This window comes from Ostrea edulis, chromosome 5 (genome assembly GCF_947568905.1).
Source record: "Ostrea edulis chromosome 5, xbOstEdul1.1, whole genome shotgun sequence".
Lineage (NCBI taxonomy): Eukaryota > Metazoa > Mollusca > Bivalvia > Ostreida > Ostreidae > Ostrea > Ostrea edulis.
Genome location: NC_079168.1, coordinates 23361216 through 23377349, shown reverse-complemented (window position 1 = coordinate 23377349; position 16134 = coordinate 23361216). Strand labels below are relative to the sequence as shown.

Sequence of the window (16134 nt, the reverse complement as noted above, 5' to 3'; positions counted from 1 at the left end):
TATAGATTTCCTTTTGTTTCATTTAATTTGTTTTGTTTCATTTCGCATTTTACAGGTATGCGTATTAACGATTTTATCAGAAAAACTATGATAAAAGTATGTTGAAAAGTGACACATGTAGTTTTAATTTCTTATTAATTGTTATTTCTATATTTATGAGCAGTTTATTTACATTGTATTAGAGTAAAAGTTATCGGAAAGATAGGTGCCGAAATGCTCTGGTGCCGAAAAGGTATTGCACCCAGTAAATCGCAAGGTAGCGCTTTCCGGAACTTACCTGTGTCACGTGACTCAAACATTGATGGAAGAGAATCTAGGCTGAAGTTTGGATTTTGTTGTTGTATGTGTAAGTATTCCAGCATTTCATTACAACCACAGAGAGGGAAAATTATACATTTTAAAGAGCCAAATCTTTGTAGTGTTAATAATGTGATCCATCCATGAATGGTGTTTTTCGACTAAATAATGCTCAACTTCAAGTGTGTGTACAGTCCTCGAAATTGTATAGCATGTAATCATACAGTATTTGTTTATTGATATTTCATGTAATCAAACAGTACATGTATATTGATATTTCATTTAGAACATGAAACTGCATTTCCAACCAGTTCGCATAGTTATGTTTATGAAAACGTCTTCGTAGAGTTGGAAAACTGCATTTAATGATAATTGTACTATTGCTGATTATAGATTTAAAAGAAAAATATGTATATTGTACAGTGATATGTAAATTTCTGTACAGTGTATATAGAATCGATCAGTGTCGGTCGTATTCTGATTAATTTTCACATTTAAAAAGTCACATTTTCTTAATAATGCGTTTATAGGTATCTTTATTGTAAAGAAAATAAAGACCTGTCGATAAATGTATATAGCTCATTTACATGCCATTTTATATATATATATATATATATATATAGGTAAAAAATAAAAAAGATACACGAAGATGTTTAGTAAAGCTTTAGCGCTTTCATTTCAAATCTTCAGAAGCTTTACATTTAGTAACATAGCGACGTTACGTTATTTTATTTTGTAACGTAACATCACTATGTTACTAGATGTAAAGCTTCTGAAGATTTGAAATGAAAGCGTTAAAGCTTTACTAAACGTCTTTGTGTATCTTTTTTATTTTTTACCTATACTTTTACTGATCATTGCGAAAAGTAATTTATATATATATATATAAAGAACTATTCTATTTAGAGAAGTGGACAGACATAGCCTACATCCACTTCTCTTCACAAACCTTCATGCTTTGATTCTGGAAAACATGTCCAAATTTTCCTTTAGCTCACTACTGAATAAACTACAATAAAACTGCATGTAAAATGCATTAGTGCTGAAAACTCAACAAAAACTATGCCATACAACCTTGACCTCTTATTTCTGAATTCTGCAGATAGCTTATTTCTGAGTAACATGTTGAAATGTTCAACTTGTTACACTGAGACATGTTTGAGAGATTGTGACAGCTATGCTTTGGTTTTTCCTTGACATTCCGCTGGCACTTTTAGATTTTGCATTTATTTCATTACTGTCTTAATTATTGAACGATTTGTTTATCATTATATCATATTGATAAGAAAATTGCATTCTTATTTTGACTCTTTGTTTGGCTTTACATATTAATGCATTCTGTGTTTTGTTTCTCTTTGAATAACCTATTGAAGACACTTTTATCAAACAATGATACACTGATTCATCAAGAACATGACAACTGTCTTCACACTTCATATGGATATAATGTCAAAGCATGAGAACTTCATTATTCAAAATTTCGACCAGGCCATCATTAAAATTTTTTTGGTTTGATGTACTCCGACCCACATTTTTCAAGTCGGCTAGGTAGGTCGGTATTATTATTTTTTTTTTTTTGGAATGTCATGAAAATTAGATTTACAAATTTACTGATGTTTTCATTAAACACATAATGCTGCCAGACAGAATAGAGTTTAGAACATTCATTTTGTACACGTATATTATACACATACATGTACATCTTCCAATGTCTTCTGAAATTTTCTCAGAACGTTTTGTATTCATCACGGATGGGGACCTCAAACCGTTGTTAAGAAATAAATTAACACCCCTTTTTATTACCACCGATTGATTCTTCTATTTGTGGTTTGACATTCATAATAGTAATCACTTCAACACTTAAATGTGACCCATGAATAAGTGAATTACATGATGATGGCAATTTACAATCAGTTTTAATATTGCCCAATATTATAATTTTATTGCCGACTTCTCCGCATCGTACAGTTTGTTGTGCCGATCATGTTCCATTCGTGTGTCTCAGTTTAAGAGCAAAGTAAAAGTGCCTTTCACCTATTAAATCGTCATAACATTTAAATAATCCCATATCAAAATTTTATGCGTGCTTTTTCAGAAATATATATAGACCATCAACTTGAACGCAGACTCGTGGTCCGCCATAACTTTGGTGCGCTATCTCAGGTGATTTTTGATTTAAGTAACATGGCTTTCAAACTTTTGTACACAAATACGATCAGGCCTCGACGGGGGAGTTCGTAGCTCCTTGTTCTATCTTGTTGGTAGATAATGTGGTAATTTGGAGCAGAGATGCGGGTAGATTTGATCGTTCATATAGATAAGTGTTTGAAAAGTTCCCGGATTAACAAATGGTCATTATCAAAGTGAAAGTAGAACCGAAAGACGCCCAAAGAACATTTTGATACAGTGTAACAAAAATTCTGTAAAACAGCTATCCAAAAAAATGGCATCAAATTTAAAACTAATTTGAAGAATGTCTACTTTCCAGGGAGCAAAAAAAAAAATTAAATTAAAATTTCGAAGTGTGGAAAAAACGATTGGGTCGGGGCAAATTTCACGGGTCGGTCGGAGTACATCAAACAAATCAATTTTTATTTTAAGCCCCATCTGTATGACATTTGACATAAATTTTCTGGATTTCATGTACCTTGATTTTAAATGAATAAGCAGGACATTTATGTACTTAATATGGACATACAATTTGAATTTGATATATTTGTAATCAGATAGAGGTTTCAAGTATATTTGGTTAGATTGATTACCTTTCACTGAATTATTTCGAGGTATTCTGATGATTACATTGAAATTTTAAATATGCATATAATGAAGTAATATATAATAAGTAATATATTGTTTCATTATAATTAGACTATAGATGGTTTCATTATAATTAGAGAATACGTAATACATACATGTTCCCAAATCACACCACATCAGTCCGGGGGTTGAATACCCAAAAGATAATTTTTATACTATCTTTTTTCACCGTCATATAATTTAAAAATCATTGAGTTAAGAAAGATAGAGAGAAATCACAAATTGAATTCTAAATCCAACAATGTAGAGGGGAAAGGGTTGAGGTGTAGAGTATTCCAGTGGTCAGCTCTTGTTTGGTCAGACACCTGGATTTTATACATTTTAAAGTAGAACTTTGCACATCAGAAGTCAGTGAGAATTTTATATGTCAATTCCTTCCCAGGAAGTCTAAGTGAAATTGGGTCAGAGACTAACCAAGAATGGAAGTTAAAATCTGCAGCAGAGACTGGCACACATTTACAAGTAGATGGGGTGGGACATTGTAAATATATATATATATATATTGTCGTGTCCAGGAACACTTCGCACTATACAAATCGGAGATACATTTTATTTTCATTGTCAGCCTTGCACAACCATGCTTCAGTCTGAGTGATTGGGAGGACAGACACTGGGTTCTCGTAATGTAGATAGATCTGATGAATTATTGCATGTAATGTAAATGTGGAAAGTGATTATACATAAATGTTGCATAATTCATTTTGCAGTATGAAATTATTCTTATTATTGAGTTCGTGTTTTTGTACAGAAAAGTTTATGACTGTGTGTACTTACATGTGTAGAATTTTATAAAAATCTTGCAAAAGTTGGATCTGATGATAAGTGCCAGGGGTTAGATTTTTGAATGGATTAGATTTTGGAAAGATCTGGTTAAAGATTGCGGTCAGTCTTGGTAGAGGTGTGTCGATATGTGTGCTTAGTTTGTGTATTTTAAATGTGGTTGAAGAATTAAAGAAATTTCTGGGGGTTTTTTTGTGATTGATATAAAAAGAATATTTCTTCTATGATAATCAAATATTCCCATCATAGATGTCAGATGATGTACATATAATCTACTAGGTTAATTTATTTTGCTATCACAAGCAGATACTACGGACCATTTTACTTTGTAAACAGACGCTTACTAAATAAAGTTCCACATGTTACAAGTAACATAAGACCCTATTTCTGTCGTGACAAGTAACATCTTGTCAAAGGGAGAAACAGAAGTGTCCCGAATGGGAATATTTAAATATTGAGGTGGTATTTGATCAAGAAATTATCTAGTTAAATCCCCAATGTTCTCTCTGTACAAACAAACTCCTGACGAGGTGGGGGGCTATGTCCTCCATTTGTTCACAATGGAATGTATCCAAAAAGCAAAATCCAAATGTGACATGACAAAGGAAGAAAATATGACAGTGTTTTGCCTCAGTGATTTAGGTCTCATTTGCATAAGAATTGTTACACTGTGGAATGTGTATTTCATCAGGGCTATGTTTACCACCTAACAGTTACAAACTCTTCAGGTAATGTTTAAGAGGAGAGTATTCCATTAAAGTGTGAAAGTTAGATGAAGGTTTTCCTTCATAAACATGACGAATTTACAGAAATACAGCATTAAAAAAAGTGTATGGATCATGATAGAAATGTCCCACGTTCCAAGATGATAAGGAACTAGGAGAAATATGTCTGTGTAATCAGAAGCACTTGAATGCAATGTATGAGAGTGTTAACTGTAAATACTGAGGATATATACTAAGTCCTACAACCTTTTGATATATATGTGTGTTAGTGAGTGTAAGATTACCACCTCCACCGACAGGTCCCTGATAGTCGATCCATAATCAAACCCTGCTCTGGCCTCGGGCTGTACAGGAGCTGAAAACTCCAGAGCTCGTGTGACTAATTACTAGACTAGGACAGAAAGTTCCTAATCTTAAATCCATGTGTTTGTTTTTATTCCTTTTTCTAAAGGGATTTGTTATCCTATTACAGGATATTTATTCCTTTCAGAATTGAAATGGTAAGTATTAAAAACAGAAGGAGAAATAACCCTTGATTGACAGTGATTGAATGTTGGGTATAGAGATATTTTGACCATTGTGACGTATCTGTGTGTTTAAAGGTTTAAAAGCTAGATGCTTGTGTGAATTTGATGCACATACCATGACTGTATTAACATAGAGGATTTCCATAGAGCAAGTTTTTTCTTTGTTGATGAAAATGAAGAACTTTATGTTGAGTGTGAGGATTCTTGTACTTGTCGTGGGGAGAGATGGATCATTGATGCTTAATGTTGTGATTAGGGAGAGAAAGAGACAGCCCAAGCTTGCCACTCTCTCAGCATGCAGTGATAGCAAGGCCACATGTTCAATCTCAATACAAACCCAATTAAATCTCAATACAAACCCAATTAATGTTCTAAAACTGTGTATACAACTGTCATTTATGTTTTTTCCAGGATTAATGAATGTCAAAAGAAGTTAGTACAAAGGAAAAAGGAAAAGTGATTGGAATATTCTGAGAGCATTATTACAGGTACAAGTTCTAAATGGTGACTAGATGCTTATACATGTGTATATATATATATTTTTCTTTTTTGGTCGATCTGTGTTTCTTTGTTTATTGCCATGTGTGAAGGAGTTGTAATGAATCCATTGTTTGTTTTCCTAGCTAAGTGTGTAACAAAGACTTGGGCAGTGTGAAAGTCTGCTGTTCTCTGTACAGATACTAATATTATGATATGAATAAATCAATTTCTCGCCCCCTGGGCCCAAATAACTACTAGTTTGGATGTTCATAAATTCATCAAGGGGTCAACCAGGCTGATATTATCCAATTTGTTTGTTTTAGAGTTGACATCTGGATGTTTGATGTAGATTTTTATCAATTCATTGACCAGTTTTTGTGTGTTAGATTCCTGGGTCACTTTAACCACTATGGCTCAGGAAGACAAGATCTTTATACCAATAAATCGTGGTCTGTCAAAACAAACCAAGTATACACATTATGTGTCTGTCTTTGGACAAAATTCTCTAATTTGCTATGGTACACACATTAGACATGTATATGACACATTCTGTAATTTGCTATGGTACACACATTAGATATGTATATGACACATTCTGTAATTTGCTATGGTGTACACATTAGACATGTATATGACACATTCTGTAATTTGCTATGGTGTACACATTAGACATGTATATGACACATTCTGTAATTTGCTATGGTGTACACATTAGGCATGTATATGACACATTCTGTAATTTGCTATAGTGTACACATTAGACATGTATATGACACATTCTGTAATTTGCTATGGTGCACACATTAGACATGTATATGACACATTCTGTAATTTGCTATGGTACACACATTAGACATGTATATGACACATTCTGTAATTTGCTATGGTGTACACATTAGACATGTATATGAGACATTCTGTAATTTGCTATGGTGTACATGTATATGACACATTCTGTAATTTGCTATGGTGTACACATTAGACATGTATATGACACATTCTGTAATTTGCTATGGTGTACACATTAGACATGTATATGACACATTCTGTAATTTGCTATGGTGTACACATTAGGCATGTATATGACACATTCTGTAATTTGCTATAGTGTACACATTAGACATGTATATGACACATTCTGTAATTTGCTATGGTGTACACATTAGACATGTATATGACACATTCTGTAATTTGCTATGGTGCACACATTAGACATGTATATGAGACATTCTGTAATTTGCTATGGTGTACACATTAGACATGTATATGACACATTCTGTAATTTGCTATGGTGCACACATTAGACATGTATATGAGACATTCTGTAATTTGCTATGGTGTACATGTATATGACACATTCTGTAATTTGCTATGGTACACACATTAAACATGTATATGACACATTCTGTAATTTGCTATGGTACACACATTAGACATGTATATGACACATTCTGTAATTTGCTATGGTACACACATTAGACATGTATATGACACATTCTGTAATTTGCTATGGTGTACACATTAGACATGTATATGAGACATTCTGTAATTTGCTATGGTGTACATGTATATGACTCATTCTGTAATTTGCTATGGTACACACATTAGACATGTATATGACACATTCTGTAATTTGCTATAGTGTACACATTAGACATGTATATGAGACATTCTGTAATTTGCTATGGTGTACATGTATATGACACATTCTGTAATTTGCTATGGTACACACATTAGATATGTATATGACACATTCTGTAATTTGCTATGGTACACACATTAGACATGTATATGAGACATTCTGTAATTTGCTATGGTGTACATGTATATGACACATTCTGTAATTTGCTATAGTGTACATGTATATGACACATTCTGTAATTCATCTTATAACCTCTTTTTATGTACCTATTTTGTGTGCTGTCACTTTGACATGGTAATCATGTTCACTTCCCTTCTGTACACCATACCATGTAACGCTACACAAGTCATATCTTAAAAAGTTAAACAAATTAGGTGCTGGCTACAATGTCCATATTTTCCCCCCACTTGACATTAAGCAATTAAAAGCTATTGAGAGAATTTATAGTACCCTTCAAATTAACACTCACAGTCATTGTATTGGGTTGGTCATTGTTATCAGAATTTTTTGGGGGCCAACTTTAGGGCTCCACATACCTACAGAAATTGTTTGATCCTTATCACTGATGTGTCAATATCAACATAATCATTGGAGGAAAGAATAGACCCTGTGTGTTAAATCACAGCTGGTAAAAAGTAATGTAGGCTTTCTGTTGAGAGGCTTTTGTGTTGGAGGTGGTTATATTGTAGACTTTCCTTCACACCACTTGGTGTTGGAGCTGATCTGTTGGTTTAATGTGAGGTTTATGATGTTTTCTAAGGCCAAGAGAGGAGGTGTTCATTTTTCCCACTTCAGCTGACACTTGATATTGAGTGTATACCTAGATACATTATTGTTACATCCTGTCCAAGTTGCTTTGTCATTTCACATGTACAAACTCTTGTTGTATGTAAAATTCATGCATGTACTTTGTAGAAAATGTGGTATGTCATAGTATGACCGTTACCTTGCACAGGAAAAGCGATATGTCGATTGGGGGAAAAATTTGGGACGGAATGCAGTACTGATTCAGAGTGCTAGGGCTCTGCTGTAACTGTGCAGGAAGATGTAGACTGGACATTGTTGTTGTACACCAGGATATACAGTCACATCCCAGACCATTCCCCCGAACTCATGTTAAACAAACTTAGATCATTTTCACGTCACAACTCATTCTGAGCTTCTCTTCTCTATATTTAATCGTATTTGTATATATATGACAGTTTGTGATTTTTGGGTGTACACTTTATCATCTTCACAATTGTGGATTATTATTTACCAAGCACTTCAGCTAGTCTACAGTCCCAGCTACATGCTAGTGGAAAGGTATAAATCAGCTAGTCTACAGTCCCAGCTACATGCTAGTGGAAAGGTATAAATCAGCTAGTCTACAGTCCCAGCTACATGCTAGTGGAAAGGTATAAATCAGCTAGTCTACAGTCCCAGCTACATGCTAGTGGAAATGTATAAATTTGAAGAAGAAAGTTCTACTTTAATGGTAGATAAATTTTTCCAGTATCCATTTTGTTTGTGCTGTTGGTGTTGATGGATGAGATATCTGGAAGTAAAAGTTTTACCGAGGTAAATTGAGAGATAGAGTATAAAGTGCTGTTCTTCTAGAAACTGGTACATTTATGATGCTGTCAAACATAATGTTGATATTGTTTCAGAAGATGACAACTGGCGAGGTTAACGTGGGTCTTCAATGTAGGTTATCATCACTGGAATGTGAGAAATGCCTTCTGGATCTGTTTTACATATCATAAAAATATCTGAAATCGGTACACTGTCAATTTATTTCTAGATCTCTATATGCAGTGTGGGATTATCATGCATACATGTGATAATGACAGTTTTTTTCTGTAATAATCAGTTGTGGTTATTGTTTACTGTGAAATATTTGTAAATTCTTTTCATAGTGTGTTTAAAAATATTACTAGATGTACCTGCAGGGTTGGAATTTTCTGCCATTCATTTGATAGCATGGTGGAAGTAGATGAAGTAAAACACTGCTATAGCCACAGTGAATGAAAAATTACTGGAATAATGAATTACGCTTTGTTTTCAGTCCTAGTTGTTGTTATATTGTGTAAGTGTTGGTGTAGGTAAGGATTTGATTTTTGGGTACTACTAATCAATGTTTTATGAATTGGATAAATTTTACAAAAACTTTTTATCTATTTTCAGAACCCATGTCAGGTGCGGTAAATAAGGATTCTGGGGTGCCAGCCAGAGAAAACACAATGGTAGGCAGCTGGACACTGTGGACCTCATCTGCAAGAAACAACAGGGCCGACTGCACAGATGGGATGGAAAGCATTGCTGGAGAGTGAAGGCTTCAGGAAGTGGGAGTCGTTTGTATTCTTCAAATGATGGAATACAGGCATTTGTTTTAATCTTTGAAAAAATTTATCTTCCCAAAACACATGTTGCATGCCACAAAACAAGAGGCGACTGGAATGAGAATATACTCTTAGTTTGAAAAGTAGAAACACAGACATCAGTGTTTTATTATGAGATAGTACATCGATAAAGGATGGATAAAGATTTGAAATTTTAATTTAATGGAATTTAAGAAGCACGTGGACCTGACTTTGAGTGTTCTTGTAGATATTTTTTATCTGTGATATTATGGTTTAGAGTGAAGAGTTGACTTGTTAATGGGATGATAAATATTTGATGAAGAGCCATTCGTTTTTCTGATGGGTACATTCATACAAAGGATGCTACTGAGAGCGAGGAGTAGTATTTTAATGTTGGATTAGAAGAAATGTGTGTATATTTCCCTTTATCACAAGTGAATTTTTCTTGATAAAAAATGGCAAATTCTGAACGTGTTCCATTGGAAACCATAAGAAAACGCTCTGAGAGAGCTGTGGAATATTACAAAAACTGTGTTGTTCCTGCATATCATGGAAGGGGAAATGCAGGGTCACCAATGATAACTCAAGGTCATGATTCCATGGAAAACATGAATGGAATATATACATCACAAAATGGAAATACAGACCAAGATCCCAGGGGAACAAAAGGAGGTGTGACTTTTCAAGATTCTTCGGGATCATCAAACAGCACAGTGAAACACAATGATAGTTTTACCAGAGGGGGTCATCGGGCCACATTTCATGGAACTCATTCCTCAAAATGGAAATCAGGAAAATCTCGTTCAAAAGAAAAATCCAAATCTCCTGAGTCAGATTCCAAAAGTAAAAAAACTAGTCAGGGTCTGAGTAGAAGCAATAGCAACTTGGAAATGGACAGCATAGATTTCGATGATGCTGCTGATTTTCATAATAGCTCCATGCGAAGAGACTATGGAAGCACTTCCTCGTTAGATGTACTGAGTACAAGTGGGGATGCCAGCTTTTTTGCAATGATCAAAGACTTTGGACATAGAAACTTGGATCAAAGGAGTCCAGCTCCTGCCCAAATGCAGGAGTTCTTAAGGGGTAGAATAGACAGCAACAAAGAAAGAATAGGAGGCAGAGGGGACAAGTTTTCAAATGGTTCCACTACTCCAGACAGAGGAGGTGTAGATGATGTGGATGGAAGTCCTCGTTCAAAGAGCATGAAAATGAAAAGTGGAAAAGAGCGGAAAACAAGGTCAAAGTCCATAACAAATGACTCAAGAACAGGAAATATTCTGAACAAATTCCGAGGGAAACAAGAGGTTGAAATTGGTACAAAAATGACTGATTCCATAAACTCTGAAATAAAAGCAGAGGAGAGACTTAGGAAAAAGGCATTTGTTCACTATGATTGTCAAAGTTTGGGCTTTGACATACAGTCAGTAATCAATAAAAAGTCAAATTCAAATGTGTCTAAAAATACCTCAACTGGTGCTTCAGCAGCATCTGGTCAAGTGAGAAGTAGCATGGCAGGGGAGAGGGACGCCCCAGACATTTCTACCGACACAGACGACGGTGATGGAAAATCAAATGCCCTTGTTCAATCATGTCCATTCTTCAGAAACGAACTTGGTGGTGAAGAGGAAAGAACCATAAGTGCAGGGCGAAATGTGGCAGGCAAGTCGTCCAACAGAAACAATAATATTTCTCCAGGAACTAGTGCAATAACGTCCACCAGGTCTCCTGCGTGTTGTGGACTCTCCATTTTAGACTCTCTTCCCACTCCTACGGGACTCATCCTGGCTCATGTGGTGTTGCACCGAGGCCATGTGATTGAGTATGTTGACCATGGTTCCAGCTACTACCGACATTTCTTCTACGGATATGGTAGGTGTCATAAATTAAAACATGAAAAGATCATTTAATCATGACATACATGGTTTACGGTAGGAATTTGTAGAGATGCTTGCATATATATGTGTTTATGCAGTATACATGTATATGGCAGCAAATTTAGAACAAATTTTTATGTTTACACACACATGTGCAAGCCAGCAGGTCCAACACATGGACATGAAGGTAATAGAATAAAACAATTCTTGTTCTTCATAAATGTCATGCAAATGCTGTAAAGCTGTGGTGAATGAAGTACTTCAGAACTTTTTTATGCCTGTGTTCAGTAATGAACAACACATATCACGCCCAGTTTTACTTGTTCATTAACTAGGTATGTATAATGTTTCTCACCTGGGCCTTTATTTCATTCATAAATTGTGATAACTACCAGCTCCTGGTGTCACTAAATACCATGTTTGATATGAGCAAAGATAAAATTCACAATACATGGGGCCTAAGATAATCCTAGTGTAACATGCAATAGTGAGTTAGATACAGGTATAATGTGCATCTAGTATCTACACAGACAAATTTGGATATCGCTCATATTCTGGTACTTGTACCTCTGCTGTAGGTCTGTGCTATATTTGATCACTAAGGTACACAGACAGTTGTAATGAAAGCAGCATCACACACTGGGTTCCATGTTTTTTAAGTAAACACTTCTTCTGTAGTGCTACCACCTGTTTGTCTCAGTCTCAGACATACTGGATTGAGGAGGGGCACCTGCTGATCTGTACCAATCTCACTCTTAGGCCATGCAAAGGTCAAGGGCATTAACAACATGCATTATTCATGCATTCCATTCAATTTTATCGGCATGTTTGAAGTTATTTAATGTTCCATTTATCAATGTTTATTAGGGAGTTTGTCACCATAAATCAAAAAGACCAGGGAAACAGAGAATGCATCAGAATAAGATAAATGAGTAATTTGGATTGTACTGTATTGTAATAAGTGTAGTGGAAAGTATCTAGGTACAGTCTCAGGGTGAATCAATAGCCAGGTATGAAGTATGCCAGGAATGTCGGAGATGTGACATCTGCTACTCCCGATTCACCAAAGACGATTACTCAAGCCTTTCTCAGTGTCTCTCTACAAATAAAAAGGTGGATTCATTGATTTCAATGTTGTTGGTGGGATTTTCTTAGATTAAGAAATGGAATCATTTAACTGAAACACTGTCTGCATGTCCAAGTTTGCAAGCAGGACACAGGTCTTTTGACTGGAGGGGGGGGTGTAAATACACTTTGATGATAATTTTTTACTTGAGAAAATTTTACTCCAGGTAGTTCTATCAATTACAGTCCTGTATTGTCAATTAACAGTTGAGTGAATAAACAGATTTATTGATGTCAACATTAGACTTCTAGAACACGGTCATTTGATCTAAAGGACATGTTTCTAGATCTATAGTTATGATCAGCTCATGTATTTACTTGTAATAAATAAATCATCAAATTACAAATGCTATCAATTTGTCAAACTCAGAAATGATCAGTCAATTTTCTGTCAATAAAACATTGTGCAAGGAGACATTGATATTTTGCCCATTGTCACGTCCTCGGGGTCAAGACTCAATCGTCCTTAAAAACTGGCTGAGGAGAGGTGGGGGGTGGGCTCTTCATGCTGAAGTCCTGGATATCTTCTATGAAATCATAATATTCCTCTTTCTCTTCCTTGATTTAGATCTCTCTATCTGAGCAGTAGTTTTTCAAATACCTTGCAATCTACAGAATGCTATCAAATTCCACTGAACACATCTAGGAATGCTAGGTAGCAGATCAAGGAGAACCTATGTATATGATAAACCTCTAGTATAGTGGATTTGTATGCAGTTTATGAGGTTGAAACTAAGGTTAACATTACAGAGGGGAGAAAATTGAACTAGTTATTCGATTCTGCTATATACATAAAATATCTTTTCAAAGATTAATGGTGTGGTTTTTGTTTTTGATAATTAATCATGGTCACGAGCTGGTTTGGAATGGAAAAGTGTTTCTGCATTTCACAGGTCTGAAGAACAAGATTGTCAGTTATTCAATTCTTTATTCCTTATGCAATACAGCATATTGGTTAACATACTATTAGGTGTAAATATAGGTGACAATATGCAATGTATATCAAGAGATAGATTCTCTATTAACAACGTAAATAAAGTTCATCAAAATATATATTATGATGCCTTTACAGAGCTATGTTACATTTGAGCATATCACATTCCTATTCAAAACCATTTACTTTGATTGACGACAAAATACAAGTTCCTAGTTGTCATTCAAGTATTTTCATGTGTAAGACAATACTACTTATAGTTTTATAGGGACATGGAAACCTCAGTGCTAGGTCAAGTAAACATTTTTAAGACTTAAAAGACAAGCAGAATTCCCTTTAAAAAGAAGGGATTAAATTCATGTTAGAATAGCTGTTCTTTGAATGACGCAACAGCCGATCAGTCTTCTCAATTGTTAGTAGTGGACGGGTATTGAGATAGTGATCAACTGCAATCACAAAGTGAAGTAATGACAAATCGTCAACTTTATTCAATCTGTGACCACAGACAATCCCTCAAGTTTAATGTCATTCATTCATAGATGACCTGGAGGTACCGATTTTCTCAGTCTTTGACGTTAACCAGTGGCCCGAGGCCAGTAAATTCGGGACCTGACTTCTTAAAATATTAAACCCTGGTGTCCGGCGGGCCTGTAAATATTTTCTTATATGTTCTATATATATTACAAATAAAGCGTGAGATTGACTCAGACTAAATGTCATGACTTAGTAGTCAAATTTCGCATAGAAAAACAATCAACCATGCTGCCTTTTCTGAAGTATAGGGAGGGGGCTCGTCTGGGAAATTCAAAACCATGCCCAAGCGTATTTCACAATCACAACCATCCGATAAAAACAAAAAACCCAAAAAATTGTCGTGAGGAGAAAAAAACAAAAATTCATGCCCCATTGGACCGAGGGTAGGCCTTGGCTAACATTTGATTCTGGAGAAAACAAAATATTTTGTATGCGGTGTATACAAAACAAAGTTGAACATGAGCTGCTGATGTATCTACGAGATTAATATGTTGAAAAATAAATAATCCTTTTAATGTCAATTGTTCTCTAACTATGATAATCTTGACCTGTATTTTCCTACAGTAGAACATGCATGTATCTATATAGTGTAGAATCAGCAAATGACAAGTGGTCAGATTAGAAAATAACATTTTGGGCCTGTAAAATATTGTTCGGGCTTGCACAATTATTATACTGGAAGGCCCGAAGGGCCTGTCCTTTACAAAGTTTTTCATGAAGACTGTTTTCTTTGTACTAAATTACATCAGAATGCATGCACACTGTAAAACAAATTGTAGGATATGAACGTCATGAACATGATGAAGTATGAAAGTAAGAGAAATAGCCAAGGACATATATATGTTTTATATCTGAGACATTTAACCATACATTCCAGTGTAGAGATTGAAATCTATGAATTAAATAGACCCATTACATAATACAAAAGTACATAGAGCGCATTGACTCTTAGTTGTACTTGCTGTAATGAAAACATTTTTGGTCTTATATACATGTATTGTTTTTATTTGCATATACTCAGATACAGGATTGTCTGTAGCTATATATAGTATAATTACAATACTTACACTGTCTATAGCTATATATAGTGTAATTACAATACTTACACTGTCTATAGCTATATATAATATAATCACAATACTTACACTGTCTATAGCTATATATAATATAATTACAATACTTACACTGTCTATAGCTATATATAATATAATTACAATACTTACACTGTCTATAGCTATATATAATATAATTACAATACTTACACTGTCTATAGCTATATATAGTGTAATTACAATACTTACACTGTCTATAGCTATATATAATATAATTACAATACTTACACTGTCTATAGCTATATATAATATAATTACAATACTTACACAGTCTATAGCTATATATAATATAATTACAATACTTACACTGTCTATAGCTATATATAATATAATTACAATACTTACACTGTCTATAGCTATATATAATATAATTACAATACTTACACTGTCTATAGCTATATATAATATAATTACAATACTTACACTGTCTATAGCTATATATAATATAATTACAATACTTACACTGTCTATAGCTATATATAATATAATTACAATACTTACACAGTCTATAGCTATATATAATATAATTACAATACTTACACTGTCTATAGCTATATATAATATAATTACAATACTTACACTGTCTATAGCTATATATAATATAATTACAATACTTACACTGTCTATAGCTATATATAATATAATTACAATACTTACACTGTCTATAGCTATATATAATATAATTACAATACTTACACAGTCTATAGCTATATATAATATAATTACAATACTTACACTGTCTGTAGCTATATATAATATAATTACAATACTTACACTGTCTGTAGCTATATATAATATAATTACAATACTTACACTGTCTATAGCTATATATAATATAATTACAATACTTACACTGTCTATAGCTATATATAATATAATTACAATACTTACACTGTCTATAGCTATATATAATATAATTACAATACTTACACTGTCTATAGC

The 16134-nt window shown here is 34.0% G+C and overlaps 1 protein-coding gene across 6 annotated transcripts in view; it reads left to right on the top strand.

The window, feature by feature from the left end:
• The first annotated feature begins 246 nt into the window (after nucleotides 1-246).
• The window catches only part of LOC125650096 (signal-induced proliferation-associated 1-like protein 1), a 43105-nt gene continuing 27217 nt past the window's right edge, over nucleotides 247-16134 (top strand). For 3 of the 6 annotated variants that reach the window (XM_056167207.1, XM_056167206.1, XM_056167205.1), the window contains exons 1-3: nucleotides 262-346; nucleotides 5558-5634; nucleotides 9435-11482. In XM_056167207.1, coding sequence (XP_056023182.1) covers nucleotides 10066-11482 — 1417 coding nt within the window. In that variant the 5' untranslated portion in view covers nucleotides 262-346; nucleotides 5558-5634; nucleotides 9435-10065. Of the gene's footprint in view, nucleotides 347-4761; nucleotides 5120-5557; nucleotides 5635-9030; nucleotides 9337-9434; nucleotides 11483-16134 lie in introns of those variants that run through there. The other 3 variants (XM_056167203.1, XM_056167202.1, XM_056167204.1) reach the window with 3 other exon arrangements.